The sequence below is a fragment of the Nannospalax galili genome, unplaced genomic scaffold (assembly GCF_000622305.1).
Source record: "Nannospalax galili isolate Female #2095 unplaced genomic scaffold, S.galili_v1.0 scaffold337, whole genome shotgun sequence".
Taxonomy (NCBI): Eukaryota; Metazoa; Chordata; class Mammalia; order Rodentia; family Spalacidae; genus Nannospalax; species Nannospalax galili.
Genome location: NW_008340932.1, coordinates 2,534,068 through 2,556,651, shown reverse-complemented (window position 1 = coordinate 2,556,651; position 22,584 = coordinate 2,534,068). Strand labels below are relative to the sequence as shown.

General features: G+C 38.9%; 1 protein-coding gene and 1 pseudogene across 1 annotated transcript; both read right to left on the bottom strand.

Moving 5' to 3' along the window:
• Nucleotides 1–289: 289 nt before the first annotated feature.
• On the bottom strand, nucleotides 290–950 carry LOC103736690 (annotated as a pseudogene).
• A 16,782-nt stretch (nucleotides 951–17,732) lies between these two features.
• LOC103736689 (olfactory receptor 9Q2) lies at nucleotides 17,733–18,677 on the bottom strand. Its single transcript, XM_008836196.1, has one exon. It carries the CDS (start codon nucleotides 18,675–18,677, stop codon nucleotides 17,733–17,735), a length of 945 nt encoding a protein of 314 aa, XP_008834418.1.
• Nucleotides 18,678–22,584: the final 3,907 nt, after the last annotated feature.

Below are 22,584 nucleotides of genomic sequence, written 5' to 3'. Positions count from 1 at the left end.
CTTTTTATTTTGTCTTTTTTCTTTTCCTTTTTTTAAATTGAAGGTCCCTTGCCCTTCTTCCATGACTGGACAAAACCAAGGGAAAGGGGAGAGCAACCAGCTGCCACCAGGAGAGTCATTTCCACAACATTCCATGTACACACAACTAAACAGACAAGCACAAAGTCACTATTGCAGTTTGAAGTTGGCAGCATGGGCAGGGGAGGGACAGATGGGAATAGGGGATATGGTTAAAAAAAAAAGCAGGTCTGGGGCTGCTCCATGCTCCAGGCAGGGGGTTGGAGGAGGCTCACAAAGACGTGCCCTCCAGGGAGATGACAGCAGCTGCCACCAAGTTTTTCTGCCAGGGTGCAGCAGTCCTGTCTGCAGTTAGCTTGTAATTCACGCTTGATCCCTGTCAGCTTCTTGTTGGCAACCTTGGAAGTGACATAGATCATTTCAGGGGGTTGGAGGAGGCTCACAAAGACGTGCCCTCCAGGGAGATGACAGCAGCTGCCACCAAGTTTTTCTGCCAGGGTGCAGCAGTCCTGTCTGCAGTTAGCTTGTAATTCACGCTTGATCCCTGTCAGCTTCTTGTTGGCATCCTTGGAAGTGACATAGATCATTTTTCTCTTCTCTTAAGGGGTGCACTCTCAGAGGCCCAGAAGATGAACACTAGATCCTCCTTCTTGCTCTCCTTGTTCTCGTAGGTGGAGTCATAGAGAGCGCAGCGGCAGTCCTTGTCAGGCAGCATCTTGACGAAGGTGGTATAGGGGTCCCCGTCCACAGTCTGCCCAGCATCGCCTACCAGGATTCTCGGCCTCCTCCAGGATGATGTTCTTGTCCTCACTCAGGCAGAACAGCCCCGCCTTTTTGTGCTTTTCCACTTCCTCTGGCATTGAGGGCTTGTGCACCTTCATGTCTCTGAACACTTTAATGACACCATCAGAGACAGTCATACCAGAGGCCATCTTTCCGGAAGTGAAAGGGAGACTGGGAGAGCTGTTGGAGAAGTGAGCAGCCGCAGCTTCCGCGGGGATCTGACTGAACCAATGCTCCTTTTTTTATAATGAAGGGATGTTGGATTTTTGATGAAGACCTTTTCTGTGTTTATTGAGATGATCATAGAGTATCTTTGGGTCTATTTATTTGATGAATTACATTTATGGATTTATGTGTGATAAACCACTCCTGCATCCATGTGTCCCTGCATTCCTGCATTCCTGGAATAAAGTCAGATTGATCATGATGAGTGCCTTTTATGTGACCTTGAATTCAGTTTGCTAGGTATTCTTTCTTCTTTTTTTCTAAATTTTTGCGGTTTTATATAATAGTTTGATGGCATTTAGATACCCTCTCTTCTCCACACCTCCCCCCACTGCCCACCCCCTGCCCATTTTAACATTCTATCTTATACATAAAATACAGACTATAGAGTCTGATGTGTGTCCCCTAATGTCCTTCAGTGTGTGTTCATCCACTGGGCCCACCAAGAGTCCCATCTCTCTAAGATACTGTCTTTCCCCCTCCCAGCAGTCATCAATTGCCAAAGTTTCCTTAGGTTGGGTTGGGATCTCTTATCCACTTCCCCATGTCTGTACTGGGGTTTGTCTGGTTTGAGCTTGCAGAGGACTTGGGCGTGCTGTCGCCACCACTGTGAGATTTTATTTTTATTTTTTGAGAATTTCATACATGGGTACTATATTTGTACCATTTCCATCCCTCCCACCCCTCCCCATCTCCTTGCAGGTGCCATCCACTTCCATTCAGTTTCTTATTCTCTTCTTTATTATTGATATATATTCATACATTTATAAATATACATATATGCAATGCACTGAGTCCATTTAGTGGTGCTTGTGTGCACATATGTTAGGGCTGACCACTTAGGATTAAACAACTTATCAGGGAGCTTGTACCTAAAGAAAACTGACAGATCTTCCCTCAGCATACATTGATTGCAAGTAACTCTTCATGTAGAGATGAGACCCTGTGCCCCATCCATATTAGCATGTCAACTTCTTTTGCCATTATTGAGAATTTTTGCATCTATGTTTATCACGAAGATTGGCTTGTGATTTTTTTTTTTTGTTTTTTTGTTGTTGTTGTTGTTGTGCTTTTGTCTGGCTTTTAGTGTCAGGGTAATATTGGCTTCATAAAAAGAGTTGGGATGTATTCCTTTTTTATTTTGTGTAATAATTGGAATACTATCAGTTTTAGTTCTTCTTTGAAGGTCTGTAGAATTCTACAGTGAACCCATCTAGTCCTGAGTTTATAGTTTTGTTTGTTTGGAGGGGAGAGGATTGGAAGGCTTTTTATTATGGCTTCAGTGTTATTGGTAATGGTATTATTGGTCTGTTTATGTATTTCACCTTGGTTTAATTTTTGTAGTGCATATTAATCTAGAAAATTATCCATTTTTTAAATTTTTCTAATTTAGTGGAATATAGGTTATTAAGGCATGTCTTTATACTTTTCTGAATTTCATTGTATCTATTGTTATGTCTCCCTTTAAATCTGTAATTTTGTTGATTTGGGTGTTCTCTCTTTCTTTTGGTTAAATTGGCTAAGAGTTTTTCAGTCTTGTTTATATTTCCAAAGAATGATCTCTTCATTTTATTAATATTAATTCTCTGTTCTGGGGGTGTTAATTTGCTTGCTTGCATTTCTGCCCTGATCTTAATCATCTGTTCCCATATGCTACCTTGGAGTTTGATTTGTTCTTATTTTTCCAATGCTTTATTGTGCATTATTAAGTTATTTGAAATCTCTAATTTTTCATTAAGCTATTTAGCACTATAAATTTTCCTATTAGGACTGCCTTCATTATGTCCCATGGATTTTGGTACGTTGCATCTTGATTTTCATCGAATTCTAGGAATTTTTTCCTTTATTGATTTCTTCAGTGACTTATTTCTCATTCAATGGTGTATTATTTAATCTTCAGGAGTTTGTGTGCTTTGTGCAGTTTATCTTGCTGTTGATATTTAGCTTTACTTCAGTGTGTTCAGACAGAATGTAATATGTTCTTTCTATATTTTTTAAGACTTGCTTTGTAACCTAATATATGGTCTATTTTGGATAGCATTCCACTGGTTGCTGAGATCCATGAGTATTACTTAGTGTTTAAGTGGAATGTCCTATAGATGGCCATTAGGATACTTCACTTACAATATCATGTAACTCCAATATTTCTCATTTCATTTTTGTCTGGGTGACCTGTCTTTTGATCAGAGTAAGGTATTGAAGTACTTTATAATTACTGTGGTTCGTTTCTGTCTTTACATCTAGTTGTTCTTTGTTTTATGAAATTGAGTGTACCTGTGTTTGGTGCATAAGTACTTAGGATTGTAATGCTGTCTTGATGGATTGTTCCCTTAATAAACATAAAATGGCATTCCTGATCTCTTTTGACTAGTTTTTGTTTGTAATCTATTTTGTCAGATATTAGAATATGTATTCTCCTTTAGACAAAAGAATTTAATTGGCTCAAAAAACCTCTTTTAAATTTCACAATAATCCATTTTATGTTTTATGAGTGACTAGAGGAGAGGAGCTGAAGTCTCCATACCCAAAGTGATGATAAAGAGATAGAAACTTTAATTACTTTGATAAGTTCATATTTTATGCATGTGTTGAAATATCATACTATACTATATTATGTGTGCCTTAATAACTATAGTTTACAGATAAAATTGCTATAAGCATTAACATGTATACAGTTTTATATGTGTACACATTTAAATAATTTTACAATAAAAATGATCGCTGCTAATGTTTGTTCCTGAAGAAAAGCACTGAATACAGTCCATAGATGTACCTGTGAACTAGTGAACAAATGATTTTCGACAAATGTGAAAGAATAATGTAGTGGAAATCATCACATTGTACACATTAAATATTTACAGTCTTTACTTTTCAATTGAATATTTTACACTAAAAATGTTTTTAGATAAGCAATGAACCTAAGTACACATTTCTTCAATGACTATTCACAAATCAATACTAGGTGTATGAAAAGATGTTTAACATCACCATCACTAGGGACATTCAAATTGAAACTATTAAGAGATATCATTTTCACACCTAGTAAGATGGATATTTTTAACATTTTATTTATTATTTTTATTTTATGTGTATGAGTATATTGCCTGCATGTGTATAAGTGCATCTGTGTTGTGCAATGCCCATGGAGATTAGAAGAGGATGCCAGATTCCCTGGAACTGGAGTTACAGTTTTTAGCTACCATGTGGGTGCTGAGAATCAAACCTGGATCCTCTGTAAGAGCAGCCAGTGCCATCTCTCCAGCCCAAGATGGATAGTTTTAAGAAAAGAAAAAGATGGTCCTTGGTGTGACTTCATCCAGTGGAGCCTGTTCAGCCTATCTAGTGTCACTCCAAATTTGACTCAATGGCCTTAGCAGATATGACAGAATGCATGAAATCCAGTGGGCAGGCTAGGGGCAGTGCAGATAGGAGAGGGGACCTAAATATGATTAAGATGTATTATATGAAATGCACAAAAATATATACTGAAAAAAAGTGTCTTCCTTTTAAATCACACAAAAAAAGGAAAAAAAGATGACAAATGCTTTTAAGGATGTGGAGAAAATGAAACGTACATTTTTTGTGTAAATATAAGATGGTGATATTTTGGAAGACAGTCTGGAGATTCTGCAAAAAAACTGAAAACAGAATTATCCATGTGACACAACTATTTGACTCCTTTGGGCTAAAGAGCTGGTTCAGTTGTTTAAGGCTCAGGCTCACAACCAGAAAGTTTGATTCCTCAGAATACATCCAAAAGAACTGAAATCTAGGACTGAAGGTGTAGCTCAAAGAGTAGAGTGTTTTCCTACCAGTCACAAAGCCCTGGGTTTGACTCCCAGCACCACACAAAACTAGGTATGTTAGTAATCCTAGTACTTGGAAGGTGGCAGTAGGAGAGTCAGGAGTTCAAGGCTATCCTCAGCTACATGACATTTTTGAGGCCACCCTAGGCTACCTGAGACCTTATCTCAAAGGAAAAAAAAGATTGAAACTAATATCTTTAAAACACATCTACATTTCATACTTATTGCAACATCCTTCACAAGGTATAAAAACTACCCAATTTCCATAAGTGGATAAAAGTGAAAATGTGGTGCATGGAATACTAATCAGTATTAAATTCAAACAGAGGGAAATCCTGTCATACACAATGTGCTTAAAACTTTGGAATATTAAGCAAAGTGAAGCAAGCCAGTCACAGAGAGACAAATGCTACATGATTTCATTTACATGAATGCTTAAAACAGTCAGATCCATAGAAGCACCACATAGAATGTGGATTACTAGGGTCAATACACAGGACAGAGAGAATTGTCCAACATGTATAAAGTTTTGATTATACAAAATGAATACATTCTAGAGCTACACTGGACAACATTCTGCTTATGGTTACCAATACTGCAACATACGCTTAAAAATAAATTAAGAGGCTTTGCTTCCTGGGCTGCACAGCCTCCAGTGTCCTGGTGCCAGCACCTTTCCTGGGTAAATCCAGCGTGCCAACCGTACCTTGACTCCCCCAGCCTCTTTCACCCTCCCAGCTCCCCCACCACTGCTCTCCTCCTAGCCTGGGTACTGGCCGATTTCTTGTATTGGCACCCCAGACAGCGGGGCTAACCTTTCCACCCAGAGCCACCACTGCTTCCTGATCCTTTGCATCTAGACCAGACCAGTTCCTCCCTGTGGTCAGCAGGAGGCCTATGGGCCTAGACTTGCCTTCACCTCCCTTTATTTCCCTGACTGCACAGCCTCAAGTGTCCTGGTGCCAGCACCTTTCCTGGGTAAGTCCAGTGCACCCACCACACCTTGACTCCCTAGCCTCTTTCACCCTCCCAGCTCACCCACCACCTCTCTCCTCCTAGCCTGGGTACTGTCCCATTTCTTGTATTGGCACCCCAGACACCGGGGCTAACCTTTCCGCCCAGAACCACCACTGCTTCCTTATCCTTTGCATCCAGACCAACCTAGCTCCTCCCAGTAGTCCTCAGGAGCCCTACAGGCCTCTTCCTGCCCCCACCTCCCTTTGTATTTCTGGGTGGCACAGCCACCAGCTTCCTGAGACCAGCATCTTTCCTGGGCCCTGCTCCTATGCCAGCCCAGCCCCTAAATTCCTGAGGGCAGTATCTTTCCTGGAGGGAACCAGACCTTAGGAGAAAGCCTGAGAGCATCTGAGCCTCATCTGACTTGGGCCTCTGTAGGAACTCCTGAAGACAAAAGCAATTAGGCCACGCTAAAATAAAATCAAAAGAGAGAACCTGAAGCCTAAACCAACCAGGTTTTCATGCCCAACAAGTAAACCACAAAGGCACATAAAGTTTACAAAAAGAAGAAGATATAAACTCAAAAAAGGAAGGCTTGCGTCTCACACAAGAATGAGAAGCTACAAAAGAAATTCACATGTCAAAGTCATAGAGAAAAAATAATAACATGAAAAACCAAAATAGAATGTCCCCACCAAGTACCAATAGTCCTCCAGAGGAGTACAATGAGAACTCCCTAGAGATAACACAGGACATGGAACTCAAAAGAACAATTATAAACATGATAAAAGAATTCAGTGAATTAAAAAAAACACACAAAGAAATCAAAGATCTGAAGGAAGGTAGGGATAAACTTCTGAATGAATTCAGAAAAGAGTTAAAAATATTGAAGAATACTCAGGCTGAAATGAAAAAGGAAGTGAAACACTCAGTAAGCCAATTAGAAATGACAGGAGAAAGCCTCACCAATAGGATGAATGAAATGGAAAACAGAATATCAAAAGTGGAAGATAAAGTGGACTAATTAGACCACTCAAGCAAAGATTATAAACACTTTAAGAAAACACAAGAATGGAATATGCAAGAATTGTGTGACACCATAAAAAAAAAACTTACAAATCATAGGCAAACAGGAAGGAGAAGAATATCAAGATAATGGTATGGAACAGATCTTCAACAGGATTATAGAAGAAAATTTCCCAAATTTAAAGAAAGACATGTCCATACAAATAAAGGAAGCATATAGAACACCAAATAGGACCAGAAAAGAAACTCTCCACAGCACATCACAGTAAAAACACTAAACGTTCAGAACAAAGAGACAATACTGAAAACTGCAACAGAAAAAACAAGTCACATATAAAGGAAAACCCATCAGGATTGCAGCTGACTTTTCAGTGCAAACTATGAAAGTTAGAAGAGCCAGGACCAAAGTATTACCAGTTCTAAATGACCACAGATGCCAACCCAAATTACTATACCCAGCCAAAATGTCTATCATAGTTGAAGGGGAAAGAATAATCTTCTGTGACAAAAATAGGCTGAAAGAATTCATGTCCACAAAACCAGCCCTTCAGAGAGTTCTTGAAGCAATAAGAAGAGCTGAAGAAAGGAACGACTATATGCAAGGGGTTATGGCAAGAAATTCAATGAAGGTATAACTGTGGAAATGCACAGCTATATCAAGTATGTGAACAGAAATAAAAAATGACAGGATTCAATACACATCTTTCATTAATAACTTTAAATATCAATGGACTGAACTCCCCAGTCAAAAGATGCAGACTAGTTGAATCGATTAAGAAACAAAACTCACCTTTTTTGTTTTATGCAAGGAACTCATCTCACTTTCAAGAACAGGCACTACCTTAAGGTGAAAGGATGAAAAAATATATATACCAAGTGAATGGTACTAAGAAAAAAGCATGCATTGCAATTCTAATATCTGATAAAATAAACTTTAAACTAAAACTAATCAGAAGAGATAAAGAGGGCCACTTCATTCTGATCAAAGGAAAAATAAACCAAGAAGATATTACAATCATGAACATATATTTACCAAACCCAACTTCATAAAAACAGTACTACAGTACTTTAAAACCCAGATGAATCCCAACTCATTAATAGTAGGGGACATCAATACCCCACTGTCGCGATTAGATAGGTCAACAGGACAGAGAATTAAAAAAGAGACATATGAATTAAACAATACCATAACAGACATCTACCGAATATTTCACCCAAGCACCAAAGAATATACTTTCTATTCATCACCCTATGGAACCTTCTCCAAAATCGATCATATACTGGGGCACAAAAGAAACTTCAACAAGTACAAAAAGATTGAAATAACTCCATGCATTCTATCAGACCACAATGAAATAAACATTAAAATCAACACCAGAAGAAACCCTAGTAACGAAACCCCAGTAACCACATGAAAACATGGAGCTTAAACAACACACTCCTGAATGAAAAATGGGTCAAAGGAGAAATTAAGAAAGAAATAAAAGTATCCCTGGAACTAAACGAGAAGGACAATACAACACAACAAAACCTCTGGGACATATTGAAAGCAGTCCTTAGAGGGAAGTTTATAACTCTAAGTGCTTACATTAAAAAGTTGGAAAGAACACAAATAAATGACTTAACATAGCAACTCAAGACACTTGAAAAACAGCAACAAATGAAACCCAAACCCAGCAGACAAGAAGAAATAACAAAAATCAAGGCAAAAATTAATGATATCGAATCAAAGAAAACAAAACAAAGAATCAAAGAATCCAAGAGCTGGTTCTTTGAAAAGATAAACAAGATTGACAGACCACTAGCCCAGTTAACCAAAAGAAAGAAAGAGCACCTCCAATTCAGCAAAATCAGAGATGAAAGGGGAAACATCACAACAGACACCAGAAAGATACAGAACATTATAAGGGAATACTTTAAAAACCTATATGCTACTAAATTTGAAAACCTAAAAGAAATGGACAGGTGTCTAAAAGCATGGGAACCACCAAAACTAAACCAATGTGTTATGGGCGTAAACAGACCCATAACACATAAGGATACTGAAATAGTAATAAAAAACCTCCCAACTAAAGAAAATCCCTGGACCAGATGGATTTACAGCATAATTCTACCAGACATTTAAAGAGGATCTACATCTAATACTACTTAATTTACTCAAAAAGACATAAATGGAGGGAGAACTTCCAAATTCCTTGTATGAAGCCAGCATCACTCTAATACCAAAGCCAGGTAAAGATACAACCAAAAAAGAAAACTATAGACCCATATCCTTAATGAACATAGATGCAAAAATTCTCAACAAAATACTTGCAAACTGCATACAGACACACATCAAAAAGATCATCCACCATGATCAGGTTGGCTTTATTCCAGAGATGCAGGAGTGGTTCAATATATGTAAGTGAATAAACGTCATAAATCATATAAAGGGGCTCAAAGGTAAGAACCACGTGGTCATCTCAATAGATGCAGAGAAGGCCTTTGACAAAATTCAACATGCACTTATGTTCAAAGTCCTAGAGGGAATGGGACTGGAGGGAACATACTTCAACATAATTAAAGCCATATATAACAAACCCAAAGCTAACACCATTCTAAATGGAGAAAACCTAGAAGCATTCCCATTGAAATCAGGAACCAGACAAGACCTTCCACTGTTTCCATTCCTCTTTAACATGGTGCTTGAAACTCTTGCAAGAGCAATAAGACAAGAGAAGGAAATTAAAGGAGTAATAAAAGGAAAAGAAGAGACCAAATTATCCCTTTTTGCAGATGATATATTATACCTAAGAGATGCCAAAAATTCCACCAGAAAACTCCTAGAAATTATTAACATGTTTAGTAAAGTGGCAGGTTACAAAATTAATCTACAGTCTGTAGCCTTTCTATATACCAATAACAAGCAATTAGAGAAAGGGTATATGAAAACACTCCCTTTCACAATAGCTGCAAAAAATTAAATATCTTGTAATAAACCTGACCAAAGACATTAAAGACCTCTACAGTGAAAATTTTATATATTTCAAGAAAGAGATTGAGAAAGACACCAGAAGATGGAAAGACCGCCCATGCTCATGGATTGAAAGAATTAATATTGTGAAAATGACAATCCTACCAAAAGCCATTTATAGATTCAATGCAATGCCAATCAAAATCCCCATGACATTTTTCATAGAATTGGAAAAAAACAATCTTAAGATACATATGGAAGCACAAAAGACCTCAGGTAGCCAAAGCAACCCTGATCACTAAGACCAATGCTGGGGGGGGGACTACTATACCAGATATTAAACTGTATTACAGAGCTATAGTCATAAAAACAACATGGTACTGGCACAAAAATAGACCCATAGATCAATGGAACAAAATTGAAGACCCAAATATGAGTATATGCAATTTCAGCCACCTGATGTTTGACAAAGGGGCCAAGAACATTCACTGGCAGAAAGACAGCATGTTCAACACATGGTACTGGCAAAACTGGATCTCCACCCGTAGAAGAATGAAACTAAACCCCTATCTTTCACCTTGCACAAAATTCAATTCCAAATGGATCAAAGACCTGATGTGAAGCCTGAAACTCTGAAACTGTTATTAGAAAACATTGGCAATAACCTACAAGATATAGGTGTAGGAAAGGATTTTCTAAACCAGACATCAACTGCCCAGGAAACAAGCTTAAGAATCAACAAATGGGACCTCATTAAACTAAAAAGCTTCTGTACAGCAAAAGAAACAATCAAAAAAGTGAAGAGAAAAACCCACAGAATGGGAGAAAATCTTCACCAGCGACACATCTGACAGAGGTGTAACATCCAGAATATATAATGAACTCAAAAAACAAAGAACCAAGAAAGGAAGTAACCCAATCAAAAGATGGACTAAGGAACTGAACAGAGAGTTCTCAATAGAAGAAATAAAGATGGCTAAGAAGCATCTTTAAAGGTGTTCAACATCACTAGTAATTAGGGAAATGCAAATTAAAACCACTTTAAGATTTCATCTTACCCCAGTCAGACTGGCTAAGATCAAGAGAACAAATGATACCAAATGTTGGAGAGGATGTGGGGAAAGGGAAATGCTCATGCACTGCTGGTGGGACTACAAACTTGTTCAACCTGTATGGAAAGCAGTGTGGAGAACTCTTAAAAAACTACAAATGAACCTACCATTTGACCCAGTTATACCACTCCTTGGCATATACCCAAAGAACTCATTCTATTGCAGAGACACTTTCTATTTGTTGCTGCTCTTTTCACAACAGCTAAGAGATGGAAGCAACCTAAGTGTCCCTCAACTGACGAGTGGTTAACAAAAATGTGATCTATTTACACAATGGAGTTCTGTTCAGCAGTAAAGAAAATGAAATAATGAAATTTGTAGGTAAATGGATGGATCTAGAAATTGTCATACTTAATGAAGTAACACAGACTCAGAAAAACAAATGACATATGCTCTCCTTCATATGTGGATCCTAGCACCAAATCCTTATAAGTGAGTATGTACCCAAACATAACTACAGGAACAGGAACCAGGATAATGAAAAGGAAACAGGGAGGTAAAGGAAAAGAAAGAATCTGAAATAGAATGACAGTAGGAAACAGGCATTAATAATGGAGATATGGATAAAAATGGGGTTATTTTAAGGGGAGGGGGAGGGAAGGTTATACCAGGAACCTGGGGGATAAAGGGAAAGAAAGAGATCAAGATAGTTGGGACCATAGAAGAAGGGTATTATTAAGGGACAAATGGGGAAAATGGGTGTACCTTAAATGAGGAAAACATGGTGGAAGGGTTAGCCTATGCGAGAGATAAATAATGCCTAGCTAGTTTAAAAAAAAAAAAACAGAGGGAACCATATTAGTCCAACAACCTACTGACAAATTATACATACCAGATTAAGAATATAATATATGTCTAGGCAAAGTTTAACTGAGAGTGTTTGGTCTTTCCCCAAGCTTTATCTACATGGCACATGGTAATTAAAAGTACCAGACTAGTGGAACTAACCTTCTTGGATGTTTAACAGCCATACTATGAGGCCTATACTAATTTAGACAGGGGAACAAAAAGGACAGTTTTTGCTCCTTTCCCTCCTAGGTCCCTCCTAGTCCCCCCTCCAGGGGACTATGAGCATCTCTCAAAATGTCCTGTAACTGTGGTTAGTCACCTGTCCTCTTGAACAAGGAGGCTGTGGAGACCCCACCAGATGGACTTGAACCAGTGTCTGGTCTACAAAGAGGAGGGTCAACACAGAAGAAACATTTTCTCCATGATTCCAAGCAAAGCCAGTCTTGGTTGAGCAGGACATTTGACTTATATTCACATAGATGGAACTGGTAAAAGAGTGGAGCCAGGGACTCCTCCCAAGGCCCTGTTACCCCTGAGGAACAGATGCTCAAACGACCTTAAGAGTTAAAATAAATTGGTTTATCTGGGCCAATTGTAGGGTCTTCAACACCCAAAAGGAAAGTGTAACCAAATATTAATGAGGTCAATATAATTTTTAAGAGTCCATATGCATAACTAAAGGCTACATAACAAGAAACAATGCCAGACAGTAGATACCTTCCTTTGAGTTATTGGCCAGGGTGTCCCAAAAGACTCACAGACAGTAACCCAGCATAAAACTGGGAAAATGAACAGCAGACCCCTTATCTAAAGGAATATTGGATATAAAGATACTCCTTCTCTAAAGGAATATTGACAACTGATTGCTGCTAGATGAGAAACAGCTAATCTTCCTAAAACAAGGATCTCTAGATTAGCTGACTAGATTCAGCAGATATACAAGCACTGGAGCATGGCTGGGAGCACCAACAACACAGTGGACAGTAACGGGGATGACAGAGTATATGGGCTCCAGTGGGGGGTGGCTATGGGAGGGTGCCATTTGGGAAGTGGGTATATAGATGAATAAGATTGTGTGGGATGTTCTGTATGAGATACACACAAAAAAGCAACAAATTAAAAAGAAGACATATTTTAGGAGGAAGCATGAAAATTTACTTCATGTTAATTAGTAGAGGTGATAAACATTACCACTGAAATCTTCCTGATGACATTATATCCATACTCAGTTGCCAAGGATCTGAGTGTAACCGACTGTGACTAGTAATAATCAGATACATGTGCAAATATTTAAGTGTTAGAAGCATTAAAAATGTAGGAAATGGGCTGGGGAGATGGCTCAGTGGTTAAGAGCACTGGTTGTTCTTGCAGAAAACTGGGGTTTGAATCCCAGCACCCCATGGCAGCTAACAACTGTCCGTAACTCCAGTCCCAGGGGATCCAACAGCCTCTTCTGACCTCCACGGGCATTGCACAACACAGGTGCACTTACCTACATGCAGTCAATACATGCATATACATAAAAATAATAAAACTTTTTTTAAAGTTTAAAAATATAAGTTAAAAAAATTAAAAAATTTAAATGTAGGAAATAGCATATTTTAAAATGAAAAGGAGATCTTCTTTAAAGGTTAAAAACTCATTCAATTTTATGCCTTACAAGGTTTATACTGAGTTCAGTACTGTATAACTGTATTAATTCAACTGTGAACCTAAAAATTTACAGCCACTTTTGAAAGAAATGTAGCCTTGCTCTGGAAATTGTTACTGAGTATGTTAAAATTGTAATGAAATGCTTCTTCTAATCGTGTGGTTATTAAATTTGAAAAAAAGCTTTAAAAAATAATAAATAAATTACTAGGATGATATCATGCTATTTATTGTTAGCACAATTTTTAAAAGCAAAATCAAGCCATGCCAAGTTTTGGTGTGGATTTGGGGTGAGTGGAATTCTTATGAATGATTAGCATTGAGTGTAAAGTAATACAACTAGCTTGGTAAACAATTCAGCAATTTCCTAAAATGGGAGGTATATACATCTCTTACAGTCCAACCATTTCACTCCAAGTGTTCACATAAGAGAACAGAAACCATGTATCTATTCAAGGCTCCCCTAAAACTAGAAACAAGAAGTCACAACATCCAGAGTAAGTGGGGAGGAGAACATGAGAAGGGATAGAAATGATTTAAATACAATACTCATGCATAATGTTCTAAAAACATATAAAAATACATTTAAAAGCAAAAATAGAAACAGCCCTAATGCTCATAAACAAATTTGTGGATAAATAAGTTATGTTATCACCATACAATGCAGTAATAACCATGGACGACCTAGTGATATGCAAAAAAAATGATTCTTAAAATAATTATGTTGTTAAGGAAACCATACATTATTCCTTTTGTGCAAAAGTTGTATTAAATTCTAAGAAATGCAAACTAACACAGAATGACAAACAGCAGATGTCTGGATCCCTGGAGTGTGGAGAGGAAGTGGGAAAGAGAACATGGGAGAAGCATGAAGGAGCATGAGTTATGCACATGTACATACATGTGTCTTCATCTCTTGAATATGGTGATAGTTTTCTAAGTATATTTATACATCAAATTTAAATTTTTATACCTTAAATATGTACAGCTGATTACATGTGAATTGAATCTCAATAAAGAAATTTTAAAACCATAGTAAGTCAGAAAGTATTTCAGGCACAGCCTTAAGTAATATGATGATAATAGATAGGTACATAATGCAGAAATAATGACTGACATATGTATACAATTCAAAGTTTTAAAATGCTATAAACTAGTGAAAATAATAATCAACATCTGTAAAATAATCTTGAATTCTTTAAGAGATTATTTAAGACCAGGAGGAAGAAAAGACTAGAGGAAAATTAAAGAAATGAAGGCAAGCCAGATGGGTGGTTACCTGGTGATCCAGTGCTGATTAGCTATTTATGGAGGAATCTTTAACCTAGGAAGCATTTTGGAAGGACTTTGGAAGACAGTAGAGCCAACCCCGCTCTCAGAATTAAACAATCTCCCAGATCGTGTTCACTGACCTACAAGAAGACCAAAGTCCATGATCTTCACGTTATGCAGGTCCCTAAGAGGCACCCACCTCAGCCAACCTCTACCAAGCACCCAGACCAGGAGTGCAACTAAAACCCTGATATCACTGAAGAAAATTGCAAGTATAGGAGGCCTTGGAGAAAGAACAGAGAGTGGAAGAAGGCCAGACATCAGCTAAGAGTAGGCATTTAGAGTCGAGACCTGAGATCAAAATTTACTTCATCCGCCACTTTTCTGTTGCTGCACTTAGGTAAATTGTGTACCTTTCTGAATCTGAGTTCTGTCTTTGTTTGTTTTGGGGGTTCTTTTTCTAAGTGGAGTCAATAACAATTATGTTTGATTATAGTTTTCCATAGGACTAAAATAAAAAATTCGTGGAAAGCTTTTAGCTTAGTACCTTGTGTGTGGTAAGGATGCGTTAGCTTTCAGAGTTAAGTTAAAGAATTATTAATGATCTTTCTGCTTCTGAAAGCATCTGCATACAAAGTTACTCTGTTCCAGATAGTTCAGGTATAAAGAGATCCTCCAGGATCCCTCCACTCATGGCTATTTGTTATGGTCCAGAGCCTGAATGATCATTGTAATAATGCCTTAATAGTGATTGAACTGACTAAGCACCTTCCCATTCTCCATGTGTCCCAAGTTGTCATGTGACTAAAAGAGATGAGTACCTATCTGGCCTAGGTATTTCACAAATAAAAAGTCGGTTGTAGCCAGGTGTAGTGGCGCACACCTTTAATCCCAGCACTCGGGAGACAGAGGCAGGCAGATCGTTGTGAGTTCAAGGCCAGCCTGGTCTACATAGTGAGTTCCAGGATAGCTAGGGCTACAGGGAGACCCTGTCTCAAAAAGACCAAAAAAAAAAAGTCAGTTGTAAGTAGCCACTACTCTGAAGCCATGGAGCTAACAAGTACCAAGCTGGACAGATTGGTACCAAATTGCGACTTCTACAACACAAACACATCTAACACTCACTACCAAAGCTGATATGTCAGGGAATGTTGGCAGGCAGTTGACATGTAAAAAGAAACAACCACCAAGAGACACTTTGTGAAGTTACTTCACCCCATTCTACAGTTTAAGTGATTTCTACAAAAACAGAAACAAAAACTCACCAGTAGACTCCACGGTCTTTGCCCAAAGTGCAATTTTTCCCACACTTCTTTCCTAAGTACGCTCACCAAACTCTCCTAAAGTACTTGTTACATGTCCTTAATGTGAAAGTTCTTATGGTTTAGAAGCTGTTTCTTTAATCTACATGCCTCACATTCTCAAATACAACCACACACATACACACACACACACACACACACACACACGAAAGAGGAGAGAGAGAGAGAGAGAGAGAGAGAGAGAGAGAGAGAGAGAGAGTCACATTACAAAATACGAGCTTTTATGGGCTATAAAAATAAGTGTTGTTGACTGTCTCCTACCTCCACAGGTGAGACTTTCACCTTTCTCACCAGATAAAAGGGAAAAAGATACATACAATAACAGTAAATTCCAGGGTAAGTGATATAGAGGAGGTAATAGATCATAGCCAGAGACAATAGGGACAGCAATTAAGAGCCTGCCATGGCTGGCTGAAAGCCCCACTCTACCATGTGCTTCCTGGCCATGGGAAAAGTACTTAATTTCTCTAAATCTTAAGTGCTTCATTCACTTACATATGTAGAGTAGGAATATTAGAATGTGCTTCACAATAACAGCTGAATATTGAGCAATACAATTCCTGTAACAAATTTTTCATACTCCCTGGAAAGTTATAATGTTCAACAAATCATTCACTGTTATTTACTGCTATTACTACAGTTTTACTGTTATCATTCAAAAACCACAAAAACAGTAAGGCATATTTCTAAAGTATTTATAATAACAGGTATGGTAGCACATGCCCTTAATCCCAACAGTCAAGAGGCAAAGGCAGATGAATTGCTGTGAGTTCAAGGCTAGTCAGGTCTACATAGCAAGTTTGAAGCTAGCCAGGGCCACATAGTGAAACCCTGTCTCAAAAAAAAAAAAAGATAAACATTCTTTGTGGCTGGAGAGATGGCTCAGCAGTTAAGAACACTTTCTACTCTTGTGCAGTCCCAGGTTCAGTTTCCAGCACCCACACTGCAACTCAAAATTGCCTACAACTCCAGCTCCAAGAGCTCAAACTCCCTCTTCTGACCTCTACAGACACCAGGCATGCAGTGCACTAGCATACATATTGCAGACACATAAAAGAAAAGTAAATAAATCTTTAAAAATGAACTTGGGGGCTGGAGAGATGGCTCAGCAGTTAAGAACACTATTCTTACAGAAGACCCAGGTTTGAATCCCAGCACCTACATGGCAGCTAACAACTGTGTAAACTCCAGTTCCAGGGGATCCGACAGCCTCTTCTGTCCTCCATGGGCATTGTATGACATGGGTGCACTTACCTACATGCAGGAAATATATATATATACACACACACATAAAAATAATAAATAAAATATGTTTAAAAAATAAAAATGAACTTGGAAAACCCCTCTGAGTCAAAACAGTAGCTGTATTTGTAGATCACTTCATGCTTTCTTTCCAAATATTTTTATTCATCATGTACCTAGCCAGGGAATCTACTATGTCCAGGAAATACTAGTAAATGAGATAGCCATAGTGCCTATCCATTCATGCATTGGATCCTCAAAAATATACTCCTATAAATTTGGTTAACCCACTTGTCACTTAGGAAACTAAGGACTGAAGAAGTTGAAATTAAAGACAGACATTGATCCTGGGAATAATATGGCCTGAATGATTTTTATGTGCTAAATGTACAGAAAATGCTTTAGTCTCATCCATCTGCTTTCCAGTAGTGAAAATGAGACAGTAGCAAACACGTAAAACATCTAACATTTTGGATGATAAGTACTACATAGAACAACAAGTCAGAAAGTAGAGGTGGTTTGTGAGAAAAAAAGAAAACAGAGCACCAGAGCTGTAGCATTGTTTCCTAAGGCCCAGTTAGGAGCTTTCTGAGACCTTTGATCCTCTCAGAGATTTCATGACGGCCTCCTTTACCTCCTTATTCCTTAGGCTATAAATGAGTGGATTCAGCAATGGGGTCACCACCGTGTAAAGAACAGACACCACCCGGTCCCCCTCTGAGGACTGGCCTGCATTATCTCTCAGGTACATGAAGATGAGGGTGCCAAAGAAGAGGGCGACAGCAGTGAGGTGGGAGGCGCAGGTGGAGAACGTTTTTGCGCGGCCTCCAGCAGAGCGGATCCGCATAATGGCCACAATGATGAACAGGTAGGACACCGAGATCACCACGATGCAGGCAGGCATGACAAAAATGGCAAAGACAATAATCACCACTTCCTGGATGTAGCTGTCCCCACACACGAGCTTTAACAGAGGAGGGAGGTCGCAGAAAATGAAGTTGATCTCATTGTTTCCACAGAAGGAAAGGGTGAAGGCTATGACAGTTCGAACAAAGCCACTGGAAAAGCCAGCCACATACGCCCCACCTACCAAGCCCACACGGGCCTTCTCTGTCATTATGGTGACATAAAGCAAGGGTTGGCACACAGCCACATAGCGGTCATAAGCCATGATTGCCAAGAGGTAGCAATCAATGGAAGCAAAGAATGTGAAGAGGAAGAACTGAATGGCACAGCGGGCTTGGGAGATGGTGGTGCCGTGTTCCCACAGCACAGCCAGCATCTGGGGGATGATGACAGAGGAGTAGCAGATATCCACAAAGGAAAGGTGGCTGAGGAAGAAGTACATTGGGGTTTGAAGTCGACGATTCTTCTGGATCAGAATGATCATTCCTGTATTCCCCAGCAGAGTGGACAGGTAGAAACTCAAAAATACCAGGAAGAGAGGGATGCCCCACTCAGGATGTTCAGTGAATGCAGTCAGGAAGAATTCTGTCACAAAGGTGTAATTCTTCCCAGCCATCCATCTAGGAGTTCACCTCTAAGGACTAACACAAGATCCAGGAAAGAGAGGAGCAAGTCATTTCAAGCAATGCAGTCTGAATGGACTGACATGCAGTCTCTTGACTTCCACAGATGTTGCAGTCTAGGAAGACACAAATATAGAGCTCACTCTAACACAAGAGAAAAAGTGACAGATGCTTCTTGTTAGAGTAAGAATGGAAAGTGATTCTCTGGCTGACAAATCAGATCTTGTATTTACAACTGCTCTTAATTAACTGTTTCCATTACACAGGGCACTTAACCTCTCTGAAACTCAATTTCTTCCTACATCAAAGTAGATAATGGTATCTACCTGCTTACAAAATACTGTGTTGATTAAAACAGATACAGAAGTGTACTGGAAAGCTAAAACCGCTCCACATGCACACAGTTGCTGTTTATATTTTTAATGAACATTTTAAGAAAGAAAAATTTATATTCTGTGAACAAAAGAGCATGAAAACCAAAAAAAGTCCATTATCAATCAGTGGGATCTGCTTATAGAGATATTTCTATTCTCATTTTAACAATATGAATACTTAACAAACAGCTGTTATCCTAATTAAAGTTGGCTGGCTAATTAAGGTTCTATGTAGATATATACATATATATATATATATATATATACACACACATTTGTATTAACCTTGGAACTAAAAGAGCAAACATAATCTCCTTTCATTTTCTAACAAAGCCCCATAAGCATTCTTGGGTTAATCTCAAAGCCGCTAATAAAAGCAGAGGTTTGATAATAAATAGCATCCAAACTTGAAAGGAGGAAAAAAAAAAACAGAAACCTTCCTACAGTCTGGTATTGATGACTACTGTTGGAGAAGCCTGGGTTAATGGATTTGGGGGTCCTAAGAAAGTTCTAAAAAAGGGCTGTGAAGAATGGCTTTGATAATTTGAGTACCAGATGCATCACCAGGCAGGCTACTGCTGAGCTAACCCATAAGGGTTGATAACAAAGAAAATAAATTAGACCTGATGGATATGAGCTGTCCTTACCTGAATTCCACTAGGCCAGTACCTTTCTCCTTGGTATGATATTTCTTCTGCCTGTGTCTTGCCATTCCAGATGATTCCTAGGATCCAGTTCACCCACCCATGCGTGCGACCCTGGGCAAGTGACTTTTCCTCTCTGCCCTTAACTGCCTTTCCTTTCCTCCCTTTTGATGAAAATACAGTATATTCCCATAATCATAGCATTAGGATCGAAATGAGGGTCACACTAAGTTCTACTGTGTCTTATTCTTACTTCTAAGAGTCTCTCTCTTCCCTCTAACCCTTGTTACAGCAGTACTTCCTGACACTAGTTTCCCTGGGATATCTTCAGACCCATCTCAAGCTAGGAGGGTTAGGGGACCACCATGTCTCCCTGAGCTAACTCCAGTCTATGAATATAAGATTCTGGTGGTGCATCTTATATTCACTGCCAAAGTGTTGCACTCTAATGAGCTTCTGAGGTGACTCTCCAAGGAAAGGTGATTTTGTGACTTCCTAACAAGATATCTAATATCTTTGAACGTTTCTCTTTAATTTAGAGCTTTCAAATCCCATGACATATCTTGCCAACCCTCAGCAAAGTATGATAGAGCTGATTCTTGCCTTCTTCCTGCTTTGCACCAGAAGGAATGCATTTCTCTGAAGCGCTCCTCTATCTCACTTTGGAACTTTGCTTTACACAGTGCTACCTAGCTGACCACAACATGCTCAACTAAAAGATACAGTTTCTTAAGAACAATATTTCGCTCTTTATGGACAAGACATGCTGGAATTTGTGAAAGTTCTCTGTTTATGGAATATGATCAAAGTATGTTTTGTACATATATGAAAATGTCAGGGCATATATGGTGGTGCATACCTCCAATTCTAGTACTCAGGAGGCAGAAACAGGAAGACTGTTGCAAATTTAAGGCAAACCAGAAATAAATGAGAGTTTGAGTGAAAAATAACACACTCTAAAACCAGAAGTAATCATATTAGTTCAAAAACCTACTGAAAAATTACATATAAAATATCTGCATGAGTAGCTGAAGGCTATTTAACAAGAACAAGTGCCAGACAGAAGAAACCTCCCTTCGAGCTGTTAGCTAGGGTAGTCCCAGAGACTCCCAAAATTACACAGCTTATTGCCACAGCCCTTGATTGCCTCCCATAACTTGAAGGTAAGACCCTACTCCTGAAGACAGGACATACTTCAGACACAGGATTTGTAGCAATGGAGCTGGAATTGACCTGGAAGCCACCTCCCCTGAAGGCTAACTCTCATAGGTTTAGAAAATACTATGCAAGCTACTAAGGGAGACCATCAATCAATGGTCCGACCCCAGCTTCAAGGCCTAATAACCACAACAATGACTTGTACATCAAACAATATTGGGGGAGTAGTGACACTTTTTTTGGTCTTTTTGAGACAGAGTCTCCCTGTAGCCCCAGCTGACTTGGAACTCACTATGTAGACCAGGCTGGCCTTGAACTCATAGAGATCCACCTGCCTCTGTCTCCCAAGTGCTGTGATTAAAGGTGTGTGCCACCACACCCAGCTCAATAGTAACACTTTTGTCTTGGGAGTAATCAACAGCTACCTAATTAGACTTAAAGGCCACTCAATGAGAAGGAACTCATGTGTAGTACTGTAAACATAGCCAAATACACCTCATTGGAGAGTTCACAGATTTAGAGAAAACTCCAAGGCTCTCACATTCCTAGACAAATGTAATTTCTTACTAAATGCTAAATATGGATCTTTATATTTACAGACAAGTATGCCAGTCACCACTCATCAATGAAGCTTCCTTTGCAACAAACAGAGACTATAACAGAGTTCCACACTGGTCACACACAGAGACTGTCTGTGAATTGCCCAACCCTAGGTGATACATCTACAATGGAACCTCTACACCTAAAGCTCACAGAACATAGTGGAACAAGGAGTAGAAAGAACACTAATGCATCTCTCAACTCTCAATGAAGCTCCCTCATAAAACAGAGGGTCACGAACACAAAAGGACAAATGTCCAAGGAGTAGAGAATAAGAGTCTGCAGAGTATGGATCCTTGGACAAACTCCTATATAAAATTTCACCCACCCATGGCTCAGGGACCATTGTGGAAGTGGAAAGATAGTAAGAGCCAGGGGAGGAGGTGCATGATCATATTGAAACAGAGTCTTGCAGGCTCCTGGGACCTTGCTCATATGAACCTACAGCAATTGTGTCAGCATTCATGAGACCCATGCAAACTCAGGCAGACAAAATCCCAGCATAGAACAGTGGAAATGGACAACAACCCCAATCTTAGTTGAAGAACTGTTGGCAGCTGATTACTGCTGGGTGAGGAAGAGCTGATCTTCTTAAAGGGAGGGACTCCAGTTAGGCAGACTAGACCTCAGTGGATGAACTTGTACTGAGGGACATCTGAGGACACAAACTTGACTCAATAGGCCTTAAAACAAATGACAGAATGCATGAAATCCAGTGGGGGGGATGCTATGGGAGTATGCCAATGGAGAAGACATAAACATGATTAAGATGTTCTGTATGAATAAAAGTTTACGTCATGTTAATTAGTAGAGGTGATGAACATTACCATTAAAATCTACCTGATGACTTTATAAACATACACAGGCAGCAAGGATCCAAGTGCAAACAATTATCTAGTAATAATTAGATACATACAGATTAGAGACACATGTGCCAACATCTGTATTAGTAGCAAAAACAATGAGTCTTTCTGTAAGAAACAGTATATTTTAGGATGAAATGGAGATATTTTTTGAGGGTTAAAAACTCATTCAATTTTATGTCTTACAGGGCTTATACTGAGTTCAATATTGTATAACTGTATTGATTCAACAACGAACCTAGAAATTTTATAGCCACTTTT

What these genes read in the sequence shown, in the direction of transcription:
- LOC103736689 (XM_008836196.1), bottom strand. Translation starts at nt 18,677, where the DNA reads ATGGCTGGGAAGAATTACACCTTTGTGACAGAATTCTTCCTGACTGCA.